At 40.4% G+C, this 23,857-nt stretch overlaps 1 protein-coding gene across 1 annotated transcript; it reads left to right on the forward strand.

Moving 5' to 3' along the window:
- Nucleotides 1-6,680: 6,680 nt before the first annotated feature.
- On the forward strand, nt 6,681-23,745 carry jazf1b (JAZF zinc finger 1b). The gene is made up of 5 exons (XM_027148763.2): nt 6,681-6,946; nt 17,114-17,186; nt 17,955-18,151; nt 20,385-20,554; nt 21,494-23,745. Exons 1-5 carry the CDS (start codon nt 6,832-6,834, stop codon nt 21,668-21,670), a joined length of 732 nt encoding a protein of 243 aa, XP_027004564.1. The 5' UTR covers nt 6,681-6,831; the 3' UTR covers nt 21,671-23,745.
- Nucleotides 23,746-23,857: the final 112 nt, after the last annotated feature.

A 23,857-nucleotide genomic window follows, 5' to 3' on the forward strand; every position in this document is an offset into this window, starting at 1 on the left:
AATTGATAAATAATCAGGCTAAGAAACATTTGGTAGTAGTAGCATGGATAGCATTTTGTCCCATGTAGAATGATTAGTGCTACTTAAGTGCTAGTTAATATCTGATAGTAAGTAAGGTGATTGGACAGATAAACATTAATATTTATGAAGCAACTCAAAATTGGTATATGTATAATATAGTAATGTTAAATCTACTCATAATTGTTGTAAGAATGAGTATTACGAGTATTTGGATTTAAAATAAACATGTAAAAAGTCGCATTAAAAGTTGTATTCGATACAGAAATAAAATTCTAAAATTAAATGTAAAGAGAAATAGACATTTCTTACAATTGCAACTGATTACTTTTCTTCAGATTTTTTCCTAGTTGCTTCTCTTCACAGGCACACAAGTACAATTCCAGGAAATGAATGCCTGTTCTCTTTCAGGTCCTCATCCTCATTTGATTTCAAACTTAATTTATCAACTTAATTTGGGTCACAGTGAAAAGACAACCTGAGTGAATTGTAGAGATAACACATACTGAAATTATTCAATGACAAGCTAATTTACAGCCAGCAGTCTACAGCACATTAAAGTCTTTATCTAATGTTAAAACAATGCTGTTATTGAATGAACAGAGCCTAATTTCCCAAAAGCCTCATAAAGTTAAGATTTAAGGAGCATGTCCAAGCTTAAGCTCAAACTATCATTTAACAATGATTTTGTGCTTTTGTGATAAAGGACACACACACACACACACACACACACACACACACGCACGCACGCACGCACGCACACACACACACACACACACACACACACACACACACACACACACACACACACACACACACACACACACGCACACAATTACAATTTGAACACTTGTTGGTTTAATCCCTAATCAGCAGGGCAGTAATACTAATTGCATCAGGCTCACCAGTGTCTCGGTACATACTAAATAATGGAAGTAGCAGGGGTAAATAAATTATTGGCAGGATTATGTCTGTCTGCCAGTGTTGTATTCAGAAGATGCTGTTTCAGAATCAAAGCTCTTACTTCTTTGTTCTGAGATAATTGCTCAGCAGATGTAATGTGATGCAAGCGAAGCCTTAACATTACACAAATCTTTATTGCTAAGCAGAAAAAGCTTTTTATTTCTTCTCTGTTTTATAATCCAGTAATTGCCTCTGGCACAATTTTAATTGGTAAAGCATAATAACATTAACGTTACCTTAAGTCTTACATTAACGTAAGACGTCATATATCCAATGTCTAATATCTGCTGTATCTTGATTAATTGGCAATAAATCTTGATTATGAGTATGTCTCAGATTTATTTAAATTCTAATGGAGTGTCAGGTTGATATTGTGATAAGTGATATGGTAGATATTGATAAGTGCAAAGGAATTCATGTATTATTCATATTTCACAATGATCTAAATACCAACAGTGCAGCAAGGTAAAGTAATATCACAGTCGGTTTTGATACTGATCTGAAAGGTCATGGAAATAACGATACTCTTGTAACTTGATCATTTTAAAAACAGTCTGTCGCACTTTTCACTGGCATAAGTATCCATGGTTTTGCACCAGGTTAAAGAGCAGAGATGGGAGTGGAGTCGCTGTTGAATGGCAGAGAAATACACCAGCATTCAAAGACATAACAATGAATTAATGGTGCCACTAAAACTGCTTAAGAACTGTTAATCTTATATGCTATTCCTTAACTCGAGCAGAACCTACACCGTGTGCAATAGCAAAGCAAACGGTGATATGGCTCATCAAGACCATTAAATTGACACATTAGCCATTTACAGATGAAAATGAAAAAAGTGGCCCACCCAGGAGGCAGCAGACAGAGTCATGGCCCTTAGTGCTTTAGTGGCTCTGCTGGTGGCAGTGCAGTGATTTCTGAGGCTGGAGGCTGAGGAGAGGAGTCTGAGATGGCTGCAGCAATTAATGACTGTCTGCTCCTCGGAGAAGGGGCTGTTTACAGTGAGCCATCGGTGCTAAGAGCCTCATCACGGGAACAATAACGCCAGCCCCATTCGCCGCTATAACTCAGCCTCTCCCTCTGCCTCTGTCTTTTAACCCGAGGCTTAATCAAAGCTTTATGACAGTCTTTTGTGCTTTTATGGACTATATATTTCCCCCACCAATCTAAACATCATCCCTTGGGAGAACTGCACAGTAAGTGGCATAAGTGCACAGCCAGGGGTGGGTCATTGACCCCAAGCTTTAGAGAATTTTGCCTCTAATGCACCAGAGTGGTGTAGCATCTCACAGGTTTGAGCCTTCATTAAAATAAAGATCACAAATTATTTTTTTGAGGCTGGAGTCAAGTCACCTTTATTTCTATACCACAATTAAAAACAATACATGTCAGTATAATAAAGTCAAGTAAAAAATATTAGGGTCATAAATAAATGAGTAAACCAATAATAAACAATAAAAGATACGCTAAACACTATTCACAGCATTCCTAATGGAAATTTTCTAAAATACACAATATGTTGGTTATGATACCCTGCTAAAGAATCTAATAGATTCAGGTTTGCAGTATTGAATATTTCCATTAGTGAGTGCTAACTATAGAAAGCTGCTGATTGCCTGTCTATGTGTTTGATCTTGTTAACGGAATGTTCCACTCTCATTCTGTCAACTTATTTCAATGTCTTGAAATGCCTGAGGGAATGGGAATATTAAAGCATAATCTTTCCTAAAATGTTACATGCCCTGTTTGCAGATCATAAGAAGCATGGTTAAATATCCAAAAGACAGTTTAGAGGCAATAATGTGTTAATAACTGGATTTAATTTCAGGTATCTGATAAATTCATGGTGAACATAAAGCTTGATAAGTAAAGAGCTGTCATTGTGGTCTTGCTTTCTTCAACTGAAAATCTCTGTCAACATCTAATATATAAATTATGTAGCAATAAAAACATGAGTGGTTTTGCAGTCATGTATGTTCACTTTAAGATAAGCATCAATTATATGGAAATCAGATCTAATTCCAAGTTAAATTTAATCTTAATGCTAGGGTTAGATTAAAGGCGTATGTCCCCTAAAACGTCCACATTGTTACCTTGTGAAAGGTTATGAAGTGTTGAACAATTATTACACGAACTGACTTGGAACAGCCGAAAAAAAAATAGTGATGCTTGGCTAGAGAGTTAAGGAAAAGCATTTGCCATGGTGGAGGCATGAAGCGCTTTATGCTGCCAGTGTATGTAATGGCTGTATGCAGGAATATTACGATGCATTTAAGTCCTTAATGGGGTTTGAAAGTTTGTGTTTGGCCATGCCGAAGGATTGAGGTGAGCCAGTGGACCTCTTTAACATGTCCGGGATTTAAACCCAACATCTTTCTGCTATTACTCATCCTGTGGCGGCTGCTGGGCAGATGGGCTGAAGACAATTCAGAGATGAATGGTAACAGTTATTACTCAGGGGTTTTATTAGACTACTAAAAGTGACAATTCTACTTAACCTCATTTGGGTACCCTGTGGAACAACTTTCAGCCTAAAACAATACAGTCTGTGCTAAAGACTATAGTGGAGCGTAAAGAAATAGTAAAGAAATGTGTCAGTGGAATATTTCACACAAAAGAGAGCAGCTTGTGTTACTTTGTGCACTTTGTCAGTGAGCAGTCTATAGTTACACTTTATTTAATATATATATATATATATATATATATATATATATATAATTTATTATTTGGGGCATCATTTCGAACAAATGTGAAACATAGGTTATGTAGCTATTCATTTTAATTTACAAGTTGTAAGCTGTCGTATTGCAAAGTGTCTTTTAGAAATGCAATTGATCATAAAATTGTACATGGTACAGAGAGCTTAATAATAAATTACAAATCTTTATACACAGTATTGTGAATCACAGTAACGTACAATAAAAGTAAAAAAAAATGTAAATGCTGTTCACTTTTATTATGTTTGAAAACCCTTTTAAAAAATATGGGCAACTTACAAAAAACACTAACTTGTAAAAAGTCTTGTATGCACACACACATACACACACACACACACACTCTCTCAAAGAAACTACTAAGAAAAATCTCATTTTCTCTAATTGTAAATGAACTGAAGAAGTTCACTGTGATCAGAGGTGGGTTTTTGTAGGTTTTTTGCATTACCCAGATCAGTAAGGCTGAGATGGAACTGGAGGCTGCCACAATTCTGGAGCTTCTTAAAGCCATGAGTGAGCCAGTGAGGTAATGCTTTCATAGGCACGTCCCTGAGCATGCTCTGGTGCTGCTGGAAAAAGCAGGTCGATCAGAGGGAAGGCTGGTCACAGAGCACAGCACAGCACTGAGCTGAGACTGAATGAGGCCCAACCCAACACAGTCCCCATTACACACCACTCGGGCACAAAACCAGTACAGACAGCCTCTGCCAACAAACGTGAACAAGAAAAACAGAGGAGAGGGGGGAAGATGACAGTGAATAGTGAGCAGTGAAGTGCATGGATGTGAAATGAAAAAAAAAAACAAGTTTCCTGGCACTCATATTGCAACTTGACAGCCAAATGCAAAAGTCATCTGATGCTAGGCTTCTGTCAGATACGATCTATTTTAGTAGGTTGCAGTAATCGCTTCTCCTGACAGTGAACTTCTTACATACATTTAATACATTTTTAATAAACCTTATTTTTGTCCATGGACCCATGGCCTAATTATTAGTAATATCACAAAACTTACCTTAAACTCTTCAAACTTTTAAAACTATATTTGTAAGTGATATACAAAAATCACTTAATTAGATACTATAAATATAGAAAAGCATACATGTAATCAAATTAATGATAATTAATTAATAAGAATATATTTTATATGAAATATGAATTATTTGGAAATATTTTCCAGATCTATGAATACATTTCTTTTCTAATTGCAATATACAGCAATTACTATATAGTTCAATAGGCATACATTTCAATAATAGCTGATCTACCATTTTTTGTTACTGGTAACGGCCTAAGTGTGTCTGATAAAGAATTATTGTTTAAAATTCCTAATGATTGTCTGACACTGGAATAGAAACTGCATGCATAAAACTACGGATCAAAGACAACACCGAGTCTATGCTCTGATGTCAGGTGAATAGACCTGCTGTGCATTCCAGTTTATCCCAATGGTGTTCAGTGGGGTTGAAGTCAGGGCTTCATGCAGGCCACTAGAGATCTGCCACTAGAGATCCTCCACACCATTCTACTCAAACCATGTTTATATTGACCTCACTTCTCATGCTGGAACATGCTTAATCCTGTAAGTTCCAATGAAGGAAGGCTGTAAGGTGTCTGCTTGGTGTAAGTGGTAGAGCTTCAGTCGCACAAGTTGGGGTGTTTAGCCTCTGTGGTTTGAACCCTGCTTTGGGCATTCCCTGTCATCACAAGCATTTCACCTTCCCTCAAGGGCAAGTCGTAATCCTAAGGTTGTGGGTTCGAGTCTCGGGCTGGCCACGACTAGCCCTTGAGCAAGGCACCGAACCCCCCAACTGCTCCCCGGGTGCTGCAGCATAAATGGCTGCTCACTGCTCCGGGTGTGTGTTCACGGTGTGTGTGTGTTCACTGCTGTGTGTGTGCACTTTGGATGGGTCAAATGCAGAGAACGAATTCTGAGTATGGGTCACCGTACTTAGCCGTATGTCACGTCACTTTCACTTAATTCTACTGCATTCAAAGGCATCCTATATAACTGTGTTATTCCAACTTTACAAAAAACAGTTAGGGAAAGAATCAGGTTTGGGTGTGAAAATCAGGTGTCCGAACACTTTTAGCCATAAAGTGTAAATCCATGATCTTCTCTTGATCTTTGTCTGAGGTAGTTTGTAAACTAGAGCGTAATGAGACTAGTTGGCACACCTGATTTCTGGTTTTAAGACTGACACTTCCGCCTAGTGGCAAAAGTTCAGAATTGCATCATATACTCTTTTGTATCTGAGAAGAAACATACAGTAAGGCTTTTTTTTTTTTTTAAACAGACGGTAAAGTGTTTTATACACCATTTCACCCTCTGCTCCGGGTGTGTGTTCACGGTGTGTGTGTGTGTGTGTGTGTGTGTGTGTGTTCACTGCTGTGTGTGTGCACTTTAGATGGGTTAAATGCAGAGAACGCATTCTGTTTAGGATATGGATTACCATACTTAGCCGTATGTCACGTCACTTCACTTCATTTCATTTAATGTGTGAAAGGAATCCTTAATTTGTAGAATTGCCAGTGTGCCACATTCTACTTTTGTATTCATATAAGCGAAATTTGCTTGAATAACAAATGTCTATAACAAACATACACACACACACATACAGTACACACACATACAGTACACACAGACATTCAAATAAACACACACACATATACACAGACACACATATACACAGACACACACACACACATACTCACACAGACATACACATACACACAGACACACACATACACATATACACATACACACACCCACAAATTTCTAAATATTACGTTGTCTAGTGAAGCACAACAAAATATTCAATCTCTTTGTGTATCTTGCTTCTAAAGTGTTACATTTACGTGTAAAAGTATATCCGAATGCAAACGTGTAAAAACCTGCGATCATCAACAGGTCCGGTAGTGTGACGTCAGAGCGAGAGCCGCTAATGGCCCATCCCCTCCCCCTCCCCCTCCTCGTGCAGCTGCTCCAGCTGTGTGTGTGTGTGTGTGTGTGTGTGTGTGTGTGTGTGTGTGTGTGTGCGCGCGCGCGTATGCGTATTTGAGTGTGTCTGCCCGCCGGTGTGCGTGCCTACGTGCCGCTTCCTTTCCGCTCGCCATCGCGCTCAATGTTGCAACCACCATGACAGGCATCGCCGCTGCCTCCTTTTTCTCTAATACGTGCCGGTTTGGAGGCTGCGGGCTGCATTTCGACTCCCTGGCGGAGCTGATCGTCCACATCGAGGACAGCCACATCGGTGAGTGCACACACACACACACACACACACACACACACACACACACACACACACACACACACACACACACACACACACACACACACACACATACACACACAGCCACAGCGATGAGCCTCCGAGCGCCAATACGCAATGGCCGGGACTCGGCCGGCTACTTCCTGCGTCCCCGCGCTGCTGTTGCTAGGTGTGGTAGCGTTGATACAGAGCTCTTGTAGCTAAACACGGCGGCCTTACATCAGCTTGGCCAGACTGAGATTGTAATTCAAGCCGTTTTGGGTACACAAGCACTGTTCTCCGGAAACGACATACACACACACGCTGTTAACTTTTCCGCCCAGTCGACGCTAAACGCCCAGCGCTTGCTATCTCTGTGCTATAGGCCTGAGCTGAAAACACCGCACCCGCACTCCACATAGATAGCCGACGCTTAGCACGTTACTTACACCGTTATATATTCGACATGACAGAAGACTGCCATATCAACGCCACTGAAAAGTTGGCTAAATCCAAACGAGCTAAGTCTTAGCTCCCGTTAGCTAGGTAGCTAAGAGTTAACGGATTCTTCCGCGTCGCTGCTCAGTAACGTTGACACGCTCCTTAGTTCACATTAGCCGTGTTTTGGAGAGGTTATGGTAACAAACACAATCTGGGAGATATGAATGAATGTGTATTAGTAGCTACCTGGTGCCACATTGCAACATATCTGATGAGATATTTATAAAAAGCACTATTACCCGGTTTATTTATTTATTGCAGTTTAATATTTGGTTCCACCAATAAACATATTTGACATTGTTTACCCCAGAGAGAACATGTTTGTGACAATAGTTTTTATGGAAGGCTATTTATAAATACCCTACCCCACTGGTTCCCAACCCTGGTTGTATAGATAGATAGATAAATAGAGAGAGAGAGAGACAGAGAGGAATGGATGGATGGATGGATAGAGAGAGAGAGGGATATAGAGAGAGGGATGATAGAGAGCGAGAAGGAATGATGGAGAGAGGGATGGATAGACAGATATATAGAGAGATGGATAGAAAGAGAGAGGGATGGATAGATAGATGGAAAGAGGGATGGATAGATAGAGAGCGGGATGGATAGAGGGGGGTGGATAGAGAGAGAGGGGGGATAGATAGATAGATAGATAGATAGATAGATAGATAGATAGATAGATAGATAGATAGATAGATAGATAGATAGAACTTTATATATACTACAGGTACACAGCAACGAAATCCAGTTAGGCATCAACCAGAAGTGCAAAGAGTAGCACTTGTGCAAATAGACAGATAAATATGTAAACATATGTACAGCATGTAATGTAATATATATAGATAAATATGTAAACATGTGTACAGCATGTAATATATATATGAAAACATATGTACAGCATGTAATATATGTGTAATAGATAGATAGATAGATAGATAGATAGATAGATAGATAGATAGATAGATATAGATATATATGTAAACATATGTACAGCATGTAATATATATGTAATAGATAGATAGATAGATAGATAGATAGATAGATAGATAGATAGATAGATAGATAGATATAGATATATATGTAAACATATGTACAGCATGTAATATATGTGTGTGTGTGTGTGTGTGTGTGTGTGTGTGTGTGTGTGTGTAAAGATATGTACAGCATATAATATATAGCTATATATGTAAACATATGTACAGTGAATAAATATAAAGGCTATAGCATATATGAGTGTGAATGTGAAATATTAGGCAAAATGTACAGTAAGGTGTATATATAGATACACATAAATAAAATGCTGCAGATGTATGTAAGGTACAATATATGTAGAGAATGAGGAGTATAAACAATACAATATGGTGTGTCCTATCCTTTTCTGTTGTTGTATTTCTTCTGCATCCTCTCCTCTTTACCTCCTCCCATTATTGTTGTTTGGCTGTAGTGCTGGTGGTTAAGCAGCTGCTGTTTGTTTCCTGTTTGTTCTGCAGCTCTGCTTGAGTTAATCAGGGTCACTCTCTGTGTTGAATATTCACATAGGGCTAAGAGGTGCAAACATGATCAACATTTATAGAAAGCGATTCCTTGTAACAGAAAACTAGAAATAGTGACATACAGCTAAGTATCGTGATCCATACTCAGAATTTGTTCTCTGCATTTTACCCATCCAAAGTGCACACACACAGCAGTGAACACACACACACCGTGAACACACACCCAGAGCAGTGGGTATGCTGCGGCGCCCGGGGAGCGGGGGCTGGTGGTGGTTGGTGCCTTGCTCAAGGGCACCTCAGTCGTGGTATTGCCGGCCCGAGACTCGACCCCCCAAAACCTTAGGGTTAGGAGTCAAAATCTCTAACCATTAGGCCACGACTTCCCAATATACCTTTCAATATACTAATGTTCTTTTTGTGTGATGCAAAAAGGTGTTAAACTATGCATTAATGTTGAGGAGAGGTTAAATTAATAATGATACAATCTTTTTGAGATTAATTACGTATTCTTGGATGAACCAGTTTAGTTTTCAGTATTCAAATACACAATTAAATCTGACTATGCAAACCAAAAGGGGAATAAGATGAGAACTTGCATATTGTTCATCGGTCATTGCGGTTTTCATTAAGGACAAACTGAATAAGTTTGCATGTATGCATATTAGATGCTTATGTGCTTTCTTAGAATAATACTACTGGATATTTCCTTATGTTTGTGGTTTAAGGTAAGATTTTGTGTAAAGCCGACATTGATGCAGACATAAATTTTTAAAAAGGTTGAAATGAATGATATTACCCATGCAAAGCCGTGTCAAAGAGCTAGCATAACCGTTTGTTGAAATATTTTTAGTTTTTGCACAACACAGAGTTAATTAATGCTGAAGCCCACCTGATTCGCCAGTTCTTTAGGAATTCTCTTGTGAGTACTTTCTTTCACTGTAATCACTCTTTCATTATGTTAATTATCAGCACTGAATTTGTGCTGTGTTGGTTTGATGTGTGAGCTGAAGTGTCTGTCTAATCTCTACTCCTGTAATGTGATTCCCTGGCTGTTTGTCTCCTGGAGAATTTGCCTGGTGGCCGAGTATGAAAGGATTTGTAATGAGAAACCCACCTGCAGGGGGGTTTCTGCTCTTTTGTGCCTGATTGACATGACTCTCAACCAATCAGAATAGACTTAGTGGAGAGCAGACAGCTGGACATCTTCTACTGCTCTGTGTCACAGTCATCCATCTCGGTTTGAGGCAGTTAGTCCTGGACAGAAGAAACTTCATTTTACAGTAGAGTCATCTCCTGATTTGTGTTATCATCTATTACAAAAACTGAATCTTAGGTTTGTTATAAAATATTCTTAATTTAATTTATAGCTAATTACAAACCTTTTCATGATGTTTGCTTTTAATGTGAGGTGCTCAGCAATTATGGTTTCAGCAATGCATTTTAAGACCGTGAGTCATATGCTGATGTGGGGCTTTCTGAAGATGTTGTCCATCTTCTGCAGTTTTTCTTCTGAAAGCCTGCAGTACAACGTTAGTGATAAATAATGCAGCGATTTATTACTTATTTCGAGCAGGCCTCCCGTGTATTCCTGATGTTCATCAACATTTTTATCGATGCTGTCTAGACCTGAACTGTTACTCATCACTGCCTCATCTATTAACAAATAATAAGCATTAACTTTTGCTTGTGTGTTGGCCATGGCAGCCATCGTGCTTCTGCAGATGCTGTTGCACTGACCTGCTTTTGACCAACAGAGGGGGATATATGCTCAGGTATAAGCCACTTCTGCTTCAATGAATTTATGAATTAGTGTATAATGTCTTTGCAGCCTATAAAGAGCTTTTTAAAATGACACCTTAAACACAAATGAGGACTAAAACCTTCAGTAAGCATCTAAATGAACACATTATGCATCACTATACTAAACCCGATGTACACTTTCTATTTCTTAGACCCTGAGCTATTTGTACTATCACGAGGACATGTTTAAAGGAGACTGCAAAGCACATCTATACGTTACTCTGGATAAAGGGGTCTGCAAAACGTTATTTATTAGCAGTTAAAAATTTGTCAATTCATTTAATACATTTTTAATTTAGAAATGAAATTATAAAATTTTTTAATTAAAAAAATAAATAAATAAACAGAAAACTGTTTGTCCATGAGTTAAGACAATGTTGATTTATGTTGATGTGCACTGCAAGCCTGCTACACACACTACGCTTCTCTGAAGATTTCTCTTGTCTTCTCAGTCTCCGATTTAGCCGGAACCTGGACAGTATACAGTTACTTTTAAGTAGACAAACAAAACAACACAGGGGAGAGGTAATTATATAGTAAAAAATATATATATATATGAAATTTCTAAAGCAGCATGATTGCCATTTTCAGTGTAAATGTTCCAAGGTTAATGCGGTATGAATTTCTGTGGCTGTGATTCCTCTTTTAGGCTCAACTGAATTTTATATAAACTTATTTTTAAGTGCAGTGAACAATTTTTCAACCACAGAGCTACAGTCTCAGTTGTGTCATTGTATTGGCCAGTGATTTGCACGGTAATCTATACTATAAATCTAGACCTAATTATTAGTACTAAAGGACAAATGGAATGTTATTAGTGTAAAGAAATACAAAAATCCCTGTGCACCTTTAATGTTGCTGCATTCACTCATAATGTTTTATTACATGTAAAATGGATGGGCCGCATCAGGAAGGACATTCGGTGTAAAACCTGAGCCAAAATCAAATAACGATCTGCTGTGGCGAACTCGACCAGGCAGCAGCCAGACAACGACATGTCTTAATACATATACCTGTAAAACATAGAAGAAACCTCTAAGCCCAGTGTCAGATAGACATGTTCCTACCCCAGTCTAATTGTACAGGTTTAGCTTGAGGTTAGTCAGTGTAGTGTTTTCAGAGAGTCAGTTTTGAAATGAACGCATTTCTAAACTCTTTCCTAATCTCACGACAAACAAACTGCATATTTACAGAATGTAGCGGTCATTAAACTGAATTAATGTGGCTAGTTTGGGTTGTGTGTAATCAGTTAAAAGGAACTACCACACACAGTCACTAGTAAAGAAACGAAGTACACTTCATCTTATAACGGCATCAGCGCAAAAGCCGGGTCCCCAATTTCTGAGCTTCTACTGACTTGTTGGAAGAAATTGCTGTGTCTCTCTGCTGGCAAACATTAGCTCATTTCAGATAGACTCAGCTCACCTGTACCTTTTATTGCACATTCCTGTATTTGCTATAACAGTGTATGGTTTTGTGTTTCTGTTTGATGTGTTAAAAGCCTCTCAGGCCTCCCTCTCTCTCTCTCTCTCTCTCTCTCTCTCTCTCTCTCTCTCTCTCTCTCTCTCTCTCTCTCTCTCTCTCTCTCTCTCAAGGTTCTTACTTGCTTATTAGTTGCTTTGTATGGATGATGTGGCCCGTATGGATTGTAGGTGTGAGTTAAAAGTGTGATCGGCCTTATTGGTCAGTAATGAGGTAATTAGTGGTCTCTTGAGTTTTAAAAAAAATTCCTTGGAACCACTCCTTCCTCCCGCCTCGCTCACAGCAAAGTGCAAAATCTGGCACACTCTGCAAAGGGCGAGGAAGCCTAATTACAGGGTGCGCTGGCAGATTCTGGCCTCTCTTCCTCCTCATCTGGGGACCTGCTGCTCAAACACATTCTCTGCTTTAATTAGTACCAGGCTAAAATGAAGGTCCAGGGAAGCATTTTCACTAGGTGGCGCTGTTTCTCTCTCTTAGTGTTGTTTCAAGCTTTGTGTGTTTGGACAAACGCAAAGCACTATAGCATTGTTTTTAATGCAAGAAAGGTAAAAGTGCCGTAGGGCCGCGAACCTGATAAAACAAAACGTAATGTGATTCTGTATGTTCTATTGTTAATGTTTTGGATTATGGCTGAGCCCACGTATTGTCTTTTTGATCATGGCTCATGGATTATCGTACATTGTGTCTAGTATTTCACAGAGAAAAACGTCAGTACAAGATTTTCTTTTTTTAATTTAAGTTAAATTTCAAAAGACAGAGCAAAGTCTTGGTGACCAGCAATTAACTAATGTGGCTTTCACCTGATAGAAGTGAAACGTACGGTAACATTAACTACATGCCAACAGCTCTGTCCTTCTCGGTAACTCTCTAAACAGTCTAGAATCTTTAACCAGTAAAAATAGGTCAGGAAAAAAAAACAGTTTTTAGACTCAAATGAGAATTTTTGAAAAGACAAGGATTTTCATGTTTTGTGTCTATAAATCAATAAGCCCGGATTCAGATGGATATGATCGAACATCAGCCTTATACAACATTATACAGGGTATCCAAGCTTCTTTTCCTAATATCTGCAAAAACAAACACTTCTATGTCAATAAACCGACTTACCAAGTTCTGATTGTGTATAAGATTAATGCAAATACTGTGCTGGTCAGAGAGGCTTACAAACACACACACACACACACACACACACACACACACACACACACACACACACACACACACACACACACACATTGACAGTCAAAGAGATGAAGATTTTAAAATGGGTATCAGAGCAATGGGCACTTTTCACAGAAGAAAACTGCTGTGTCTCGGTGTTGATGCCTATTAAATCCTCAAGACATTTCAGATAGTCACCTCAACTGTAGGTTTTATTGCACTCCCCATATTTGTTATATAACAACACATGGTGCTGGGCTTGTATTTGATCAGTTGATAGCCTTCTTAGGCGTCTCCCTTTCTTTTTCTCAAGGCCCTTAGTTGTTTATTACTTGCTTTTCACGGATGGTGGTTGCACAAGAGACACGACATTCAACGATGATCTTAAATAGACTCTCAGATAAGGCCGTGAATGAAAGATAACACTCCCAGGAGGACTGGGGCTGTTACCTAGTGTACATCTGTTGTCTAGGCTTCAAAACAATAATTATTTGACGCACATTTATTTAGATGGAGTTTTGTTGAGGAAGTAAAAAATGCTCCACAATCTTGCAGTCTTCTCATGTTAGGACCATTTTTACTTACACCACTTAAAAACCACTTCATATTTGAGCATGACAAAACAAACACCTCATCTTATCTTGAGCATTGATCCGAGTTCTCTTGCTCAGGTAACATTGACACTAACAATATCTTTGCCTTGTCCCAACTGCATCTTCAGTCATCTGGAACAATGAGACTTTCTCGGCCTCTCTGAACCAGGGGCTCATTTAGGGCACCTGGAATGCATCCCCAAAAGCTCAGCGGAAATAATAAATTTGTGGAGCAGTTTGTGGTCCTCTCATAGCTGCACCTGGCTGAGCTAATTACCCCCTCTACTTCATAGCACCCCACTTATTCGTTGTTCTTCCAGTTCCATTGGACTCCAGCATGAGTGAGGGCGTCCGAGAATAAGCTCAGCCCAGCGCTGTTTCTCACTAGCCATGGCTAACGACAGGAAGGCCTCATATTACCTCTGCTTGGTTGAGGTGGGCAGTTGTTCCTAATTTGGGTAATAGGATTTTATCAAAATGCCATGTGGGAACCTGACGCTGACGTGTCATGGTGACACGTTGCAGTAATATCGTCTTGCCAGATGAATAAATATAGTGTCCATGAATGCACTCAATGCAAGACATGGCTGGATTGTTGTTCCTGGTCTCTGGTCACAAGTCTTTACTCCCAGACAGGGGCCTTTGTAGTAAACATGTCACCATGATGAGGGCCACACGAAGGCATCCCACAGTGAACTGGGAGAGCAGAGTAGAGGAGGAGGGAGGACGCTGGGAGGCAGTCATGTCTGAACAGCAGAGAGTGTTTGTGCTGGCTGAGAGGTAGAGTGAGGAAAACAGGATGAGGTACATAAAGAGCCAATGAGGCGAACATGCCTGCGTTTATGGCTTCGTTCTAATGAATGCGTTCGGTGTGCTGCTTCAGCTCCTTACACACACTTGCATGTTCACACTGTGATACCTAGCCTTCTTTCCATAGCAGGATTGGTGCTGGTTTTATTATGAGGTGGAAGAGGAGGAGGAGAAAAGAAGGAATTCTGCTCAGCCTCACTCATTCCTTCCTGTGTCTGTGATGGGCTGTGGTACTTCTCTCTCCTTCTGTCCTTTTCACTCATTCACTCTCGGTTTCCTAACCATAATAAGCATTTTACGTGATCTCTGGCTTAGTCTCAATGGACAAAATGTGTGTGTATGTGTGTGTCAGAGATAAAAAAGGAGACAAGACCACCACAGTGGACCACCTGCCTGTGTGCTGGACCACCTCTCTCTCTCTCCTGAGCTGGGATCTGGTAGGCTGCTGCGCCAGTTCCCTGATTGGCCTCCGGATGCCAGCATGTGATTTACAGAGTGTGTCGGGGGATTGATCTATGGCTAATTGTGTGGCTGTTGAGGATGTGTGTGTGTTTCCCACCCTCTGTTCGGGTGCAGAAGAATAATGCTGATCTTAATGTGTCTGTACGTGTGTGCGGGACTGCAAAGTGTCAAAATCTCTTACTCCATGCTTCCAGACTAATGAAACACTTCAGTAAGAGTTCATAGTGTCAAAGTGCTCAGCGTTGCGGTGCCAGTGACTCACAACACACAACGCTACCTAAACCAACACTCCAATCGAGTATAGAGCCCTTATAGCAGCCGTCTAAAGAGCTCTCTGCCCTTTGGCGCTGTGGCTCGGGCGAATACCAGGTGGTACTGTCTGCATGCCTGTGTAATTATGAGGTGCTGGTGAGTGTGTGATGCCACGCTGGCCGGAATTGTGCTTCAGATTCACACACACACTGGCTTGCTTTTTCTCTTCAGGGAAATTGTGTGGTTTCTGAAGAACTGAGACAAATATGGTTTAGTTTAAACAGAGAGAAAATGTGTTTACTCACAGCAGCAGGATAAAAAGAAGCATTAAGACACATTGTAGTGAGTGTGTGTGTGTGTGTGTGTGTGTGTGTGTGTGTGCGTGTGTGCGCACATGGGGGGGGGTGTTTAGGCCTTGATTAGCTGAAGTCCTTTTTGTGCAACATTTGTGTTAATAGTGTTGCAGAATGCCTGCAGAGGTGGGCATCTGAAAACAATTACCCTGGCAGGGTAGTGAAACTGTGGGCTACGTTAAACACAGAGTGGACATGAAGCTCTGGGACCTGTGGATTCTCTTGTAATAAAAGCTTCCCAAAAATGCAGGGCTGCATAGCTTTTAGGTTATAGACCCCGCCACTTCGAGGGTGTTTAATATTTCTTCACACTAGGGGGCAGCAGAACTTTAGCAATTAGTCCACTCAGTCCAGTCTGTGGAACGCTGAGGGCTAAAGCTTCCTTGGTGATTCTGATTCAGGAGCAGTGTTGTTCTCCCGCTGTGAGATTCGACCAGGTTAAACCTATTTAAGGTTCACATTCCCAACCATATCTTGCACACTAGACCAATAGGCTGGATATCTGGATAGGCTTCTAAACACAAAGCGTGCTGATGTACACCAGCACTAAAGTGCAGCACACCAGATGTCTGGAATGCACTGTATGAAGTTGCACAAGTGTGTCTAATGTGGTCTAAACATGTACCCAACTCAGTGTGTGAGAGGGTGTGTGTGTGTGTGTGTGTGTGTGTGTGTGTGTGTGTGTGTGTGTGTGTGTGTGTGTGTGTGTGTGTGTGTGTGTGTAAGTGAGAGTGTGTTAGTGATTTTAGTGAAATCAACATGTAACCAAAATGCCTGGAAAGACCAACTCTACTTTCCGCATATTTAGTGAGGACCTCTGACTAATTCTGCTGCTCATTTACATTTAATGACAGAAACTTTATTAATGAAGTTAATTGCCATCTGGGAGCGATTGGAGGGTTGGTGAGTGGCAGGAATCTTAGAGAACCACTGGGTGAGACTATGAAATGAGTAATAGATTCACTTTATATACGCTTTGGGGATAGTCCACGCTCGAAATGAGTGCCTTCATGGAAAAAAGTTGTTACCACGTAATTAGCTCCTCACACTCTCACGCAAAGTTTGCACTGAGTTCTGCTAGTTATTCCCGTTGTAACAGGGTTCATTTTCTCAGGAAACCTGCAAACAGTCGCTGTCATTCTGACAGGTGTTTAAAACTCTTTTTAAAGCGAGCTATTCTTACAGAAGTTATGACAGGTTGTTGTTTTTTTTGACCATTTTCTCTTCCTCTCACAGCCTTTGTTCTCCTTTTTTCTGTCTCAGATACGGATCCTCGCGTGCTTGAGAAACAAGAGTTGCAGCAGCCCACATACGTCGCTCTCAGCTACATAAACAGGTGACACATCACCATACACAGAATATCATATAATATGTGGTGTGTAATCTTCTATGGTCCTTAATATTAAAGGTCTGTTTGATAAGTTATGTATAAATAATACAACAATAAAGCACCAATAAGGAATTCCCCTCCAACATTTTCCTTTTTTTTTTCTGGTTTTTTTTCTTTTCTTCCATTTTGCAGTCAGTGTAACATTTGTATTACGTATGCTAATTATTATCATGCTAACTGTACTTCTGACGAAACATTATTAACTGCCTTCTTCATCTTTATAGTTCTCTAATCTTCAGTGTTGCTTTGCATGGTAGTGTTTTAGATTCCCTCGAATGGCTCCAGTCCGTTTATGACTCTATTAGAGACTTCAAACCGGCATCTGAGCCTCCATATGCTCCTCATACTGAAGACGCTTGTGTTCTGACATTCTCTGTATAGCGTGGTTTCAGAATGGATCCTCCATGCTGAGAGGGCGCATTGGGTCTCGTATGCTGTTTCACTGCTGGTAGAAAGAGGAGTCTCCACTTGATGTGGTTTCCAACTGCAGTCTGTTAATTCCACACCAGCTTTAACAATGTTTGTGTGAACCTTTTTATTTTTTTGTGCCATGCATTTATTAAAGCGTTTACAGCATAACAGAACAACTCGGGCCCAATCGTTTGATAATGAAAGCGTCCGCAGAGAATCAACTGCCTTGGTAGACATTACACACGTCTCTCTTTTGATGCAGGTTTCTGATCGTTTTTGTTATTTCTGCATTCTCATCTGTAGGTTCATGACAGATGCAGCGAGGAGAGAGCATGAGTCTCTGAAAAAGAAAGTTCAGCCAAAGCTGTCCCTCTCTCTGACAGGAAGCCTATCACGTAACAGTGTGTCCACTCCGCCTCGACACACCAGCGGCAACCTCACTCCACCCGTGACCCCACCTATTACACCCTCATCTTCATTCAGGAGCAGCACTCCCACAGGTACTGAGCACGCACGCACGCACACACACACACACACACACACACACACACACACACACACACACACACACACACACACACACACACACACAGAGTATACTACAAGGGTTTGTTCCTATCTGTATGATTATTTTAGGGCTGGGTGTTTCCAACATATTTCTGCCACATATTTATCATGCTTCTGAAATTATACTTAAAAAATGCTACAGAGTCACATGTCTTCACTGGGGATGGGCACAAGATCTGTGTCCTTATTGGGTCAAAATTCTCATAAGAAAAAATAGGAACAATTCTATAATATATCATTTTCGATATTACATCTTAACCGTGATCCTAATTAGAAATATTGTGCTTGATTATAATGGTGTTATTGTTGGGACTGATACTTGCAGTCTATGCAAGCGCACACATTTTAGAGCAATTTTAGAGCAAGGATTGTTCCACAGATGGCCTGCAGGCAACCCGACAGCTGCCAACGAATGTAATAACGTAAGAAAAATAAAACTAATATGAAAAAGAAGGGCTCGAGATGCTGCACACATTCAAACTGCTTTCACATGTGGCCATAGACCGGGGGTGGGGTGGGGGTGGGAGGATGGCTTCAATTATATGAGCGCAGCAGTTACTGAAGATGAATTAATGATCATGTGTGTTGATGCGTGGATATCACACCGCCATGCCACTGTGGATAACAGAATGCCAGGTTCTATTACTTTTTTCCACATCGATGCATTACAATACGTGTGAAATAAGTAAGAAATACGATTTACTGTACATTATTATAAGACGACCATCAACAATGAGCTGATGTGACGTTGCCTGATGCAAATATCTGCACATTTTATTCGTCTGCAGCAATTTACCGATTAAAGTTTTCTTAAATTTATTAAAAAAAAAAAGAAAATAATTGTACGTAATAAATACGTGTCTACAGAAAACTTCATCACATCAATTATGACTTTGGTTAAAGTGGAATTTTTATTAGCATGAGCAATAATTTTATTATAAATTTTAGGCTTAAATGAAATGGGCTTGCATGGAAGCCTTTATTATCACCACATATACATAAGAGCACAGTGGAATACTTTTCTTCGCATATCCCAACTGAGGAGGTTGGGGTCGACGCTCAGGGGCAACTATGATACAAAGCTCCTGGAGCAGGGAGGGTTAAGGGCCTTGCTCAAGGGCCCAGGGGTTGCAGCTTGCAGTGCTGAAGCTTGAACCCCGATCCTCTGATCAAGGAGTCAGAGCCTTAACCAATGGTGCCACCACTGCTTCCGATTTACAATTAAATGATGTAGAAACAATAAATGATTAGAATAAGCAAATGAGCATAAGATGAGATTTGAGTTACTGACTATTGACTATTATTACAACCAAATTGCTCGCCACCTTCTGACCAATCAGATTTGAGAGTTTGACATTGCTTCATTATGTAGCTCCCTCAAGAGAAGCTGAAACTCGCACATTTACTCAAGCTGTCGTTTTACTCTCTGCTCGCCGGCCCAGAAACATATCAAACTGTTCAGTTCAGCTTTACATTGTGCAGCTGCACTGGGGTGAAATAGTTGTATTTACTAAAATACAGGTATTAATACAAATAAGTAAATCACAATAGTAATGCTTCCATCTACTTTCGTTCATTCTTTAGTGACTAAATAAGTAAAATTGTATACATAAAAGTAATCGTGAATAAAGCATGACGGCACATGCAGGAAAATAGCGAATGACGGAGTGGTGTGATGCAAGCCGACATAGTGTATTACAGTGACTGCATTTAATATAAATGTGATTCGTGTTACAGCTGGCACGACTGTCAGAAACGTGCTGTTAAAGACAATTACTTAACACATTCTGACTAATTTGAATAGAGAATATAGCAGTGCTGGGGTATAACCACTCGTGACATTTTATTGCTTTTCACTGCATTTTGCCTTTTCTGCATTCACTGCAAGCATTTTCCCATAGTCCTTATTAGTAGGTTATTTTTTCACTTTCCTCCACAATTAGAAGTGCAGAGCATTTTATTTGTGAGGGTTTGTTTGGGAATGCTGGTTGCTGGCATGATGCTTTTCCTGTGCATTAACCCATAACCCTTAACAACATGCTTGCATTCTTTTCCATAAAAGTACAATGGCAGCATGTCTGCGCTCTCACAAAAGCAAAGCACAGGCCTGTGAGCAATTCACGCTACCAGGTTAAAGCATTTCTTTCGCTGTTGTGTGTCCTTCAGGTAGCGAGTATGACGAGGAGGAAGCAGACTACGAAGAGTCCGACAGCGACGAGTCTTGGACCACCGAAAGTGCCATTAGCTCCGAGTCCATCCTCAGCTCCATGTGCATGAACGGAGGCGACGAGAAACCTTTCGCCTGCCCTGTGCCTGGCTGCAAAAAGAGATACAAGGTAAGGAATAAGGCGCCAATCTGCTTTTTATGTTCTACGCCAATGACCGTTGAAAGAAACTTGCAATGAAGCGTGTAAGCGGTGCTGATCCAGGGTCATGACGAACAACGTCTTATACAGTAGACAATAGAACAAGGCTGTCTGTGTTAGAGCGTCTCAAAAAACAACAATGCTATTGACCGCGTACACTCAAGAACGATGAAAGCTCTCAGAACGCACAGACTCCTACGGCCATACAGTCCACTTCAAGGCTTTCACAGGTTTTATGGGATTTTCCGCTGGCATCTGGCGCATGCTCCCGCGATGAATTATGTACAGCTTGAGAGAGCTGTGTTCATTAAGAGGCACAGGAAGTGGCTGGTGACAGGCACGAAGGAGATTTTCCATGTTCATGCCATTTTTCCATGGCGTTAGATGTGGATTTGATTTGGGCTGGAGTGGTTCTCTGTGTACCTGGTCTTGACACCAGATGAGTGTCTTATTACCATGCTCTGCTAGATTGAGCCCAGCTAGTGCTCCTTCAAGTTCCAGTTTCAAAATGTCACCTAAAAAAATCTGACTGTTTAATGCAATAAAATTTTTGTATGGTCTTTTTTTTATGATTGGTATTGTTACAAAGCAGCTTTACAGATTTAGCTTCTTAATGAGCAAGCCAGAGAGTGTGGCAAGGAATGACAAAGAAACCTTTAGGGAAACCAGATTCGAAACATTAAACCAAATCAATCCCCTTTGCCTGTTAATGAATCCTCTTCTGGTTGACACCGATGCAATTAATTTGATTAAGAATGAGCTTTATTATAGAGTATAATAAGAAATATTGCAACTGCTATTTTCTTATCACAGAGAAATATGTATGCACACTGCAGAAATCTACATTACGCTACATCTGGACAACATGGTGTCATTGAATCCTGAATATTGCTGACTTGTCTTTCGCAGAATGTGAACGGTATCAAGTATCACGCCAAGAACGGCCACCGCACTCAAATCCGTGTGCGCAAGCCGTTTAAATGCCGCTGTGGGAAAAGCTACAAGAGCTCCCAGGGCCTGCGCCACCACACCGTCAACTTCCACCCGCCCGTCTCTGTTGACATCATGCGCAAGCTGCAGCAGTAGAGCGGGCCTCTGTGCCAACCCGATCCTTCACGCATACGGTCCATTATTAGAAGCTGTTGCAGGCTGCATTTGATACCTTTTCCGCTTTGTTCCTCTTTAATCCTCCTTGTCCTCCACGAGGAAGACGCTGTCCCCTCATTTCACCTCTTCATGAGGAAACCTCATTTACCCCTTCATTTAACTCTTCCATAAGGAAGACTCTTTCTATCTCACCATCATTTCATACCTCTAGGAGGTTTTCTTTATCCCCCTGCCCATTCCACCTTTATGTGAATAGTAAACCCTTTTACCCTCTTAATTCCAGGAGCACCTTTGCTCCCTTTACACTACGCTTTGTATTGCATGCATCTTTTTTTGTATCCTGTTATCTGTTCTGTGTCTTTGAGATGATGTATAATAGTAGAGTTTGCAGTTTTGTACTTTTGCACATTCAATTATTATTCCTTTGCTGTCTTGTATTACAATTGAATTAAGGTGCTTATTGTGAAATTATTGGGATACGTTGAGATAGGATGAGGCTTTTAATCACTGTGGGATGAGTTCCTAAGTGTTGCTGTCACCACTTGGGGCAGCATGTGATGTATGTCAAAGCCACAATATCAAAATTCAACCAGCATGATTTTGGCTTTTGACCAGAGAAAGGGGCAAAAAAAACGTGATGGGTGGAAAATATCTAACAGTTTGTGCTACCCAATAAGAATATATCGAACATTTTTAGTTGTAGCTTATAATAAATGCATATAGACTTTCATAATCCAATATTAAACAAATCCCTTTTTTTCCATGTTTAATTTGTTTGCATTTGCGGTTAAAAGGTTTTTACCAGGCTAAAGATTCGTTTTTGGAGTTAAATTTTATCCCATATTTTTCACCCTTGGACAAATCGTGTTTTACACCTATTTGCAATCTCAGGTGACAGAACGCCAGCATTTTAGACACATTATCTTGCCCATGTGGACTAATGGTATTTTTTTATACAGCCGTTACACGGGTCCCAGGCCAGTTGTGGCTGGTTTGTTCTAGAACCTCTGTGGCATTCTAGACCGCCGCAGCTGATCCATTGCCAGCTACAGGACCTAAAGCACTTTGTAGCACCTAGTTGCCAACCTAGTTAGGAAGTTTCCATTGCCAACACGTCAGGGACTGCAGAGAGCAACCTGTGAGTCACTGAGTCAAATTTACACACTGACGCACTGCTATTGGGGTTGGAGTACATTTTCAATCTAAGGGATTGCTTTTCTTTTCTCTTGTCTTGCATCAGAGCTCCAAAGTGTGTGTTAGTTTTTCAGATTGTTGTAACTGATTGCCTTGAACTGTAGACCACAGCATTCCATAGTTTTGGTATAACAAGTCAATCCGGATTGGGTTTTTGTCCTTCGACACTGAGCTATCCGAGCCCCCTTTCAGATGGCCACTTGAGTTATTGTATTTCCCAATATTAAAACTAGAGCAGAGGAGTTGCCCATCATCTTCTTGGGTGGCCTTCTGCACCAACAGTGTTTTGTTTTGCTAATGTGGCAGTATGATAACTCAGGGATGTCCTGTCCTAGAGTTAGTAATTTTTTTCAGCTAGAGGGCACGTCGGACAGGACAACCTGTCTTCTGTGTACCAGCAGTTATCTTGCATTAAAATGAATAGGATAGTTATATAGTACAAAATCAACCACCCTACTCTGGGAGGTATCAGAGGAAAAACAAGAAGAGATGGCAGAGTAAGCTCTGATCAAGAGCCAATCTGCCAATCACCCACAATCATGACATTCTAACTGCATGGACGTCAATGTTGTAATGGATATATCTGTTTGACAGTATTATACTGCCAGTCTAGAGGGAAGTATTGGACATGTTGTGCATAGTTTATGTATTATGTATCTGTGTAAGTGCATTAAATTATATTTTCATACATTGGGGGGGAGGGGGATTCCTACATGTAATGCCATTGACACCAGGGTTTGTTTTTAAACTGGTGAACTTTCAACAAAAATGGAAAAGAAAAAACTGACAAAAAAGCTGCTTCATAAATGTAAACCTGGTTACAAGATAAATATTAAATGGCCTCTGATGTGTTTTGATAACGTTGTGTGTGGAATGGTTTATTCTTTTTATGACGTGTCAGTACATGTGTTTTTCACTTCCAAGAGCTAAGACTAAATAGCTCTTATCTAACCACACCGCCAATTCAGCAGA

Source organism: Tachysurus fulvidraco, chromosome 3 (assembly GCF_022655615.1).
Source record: "Tachysurus fulvidraco isolate hzauxx_2018 chromosome 3, HZAU_PFXX_2.0, whole genome shotgun sequence".
In the NCBI taxonomy this organism is placed as follows: Eukaryota; Metazoa; Chordata; class Actinopteri; order Siluriformes; family Bagridae; genus Tachysurus; species Tachysurus fulvidraco.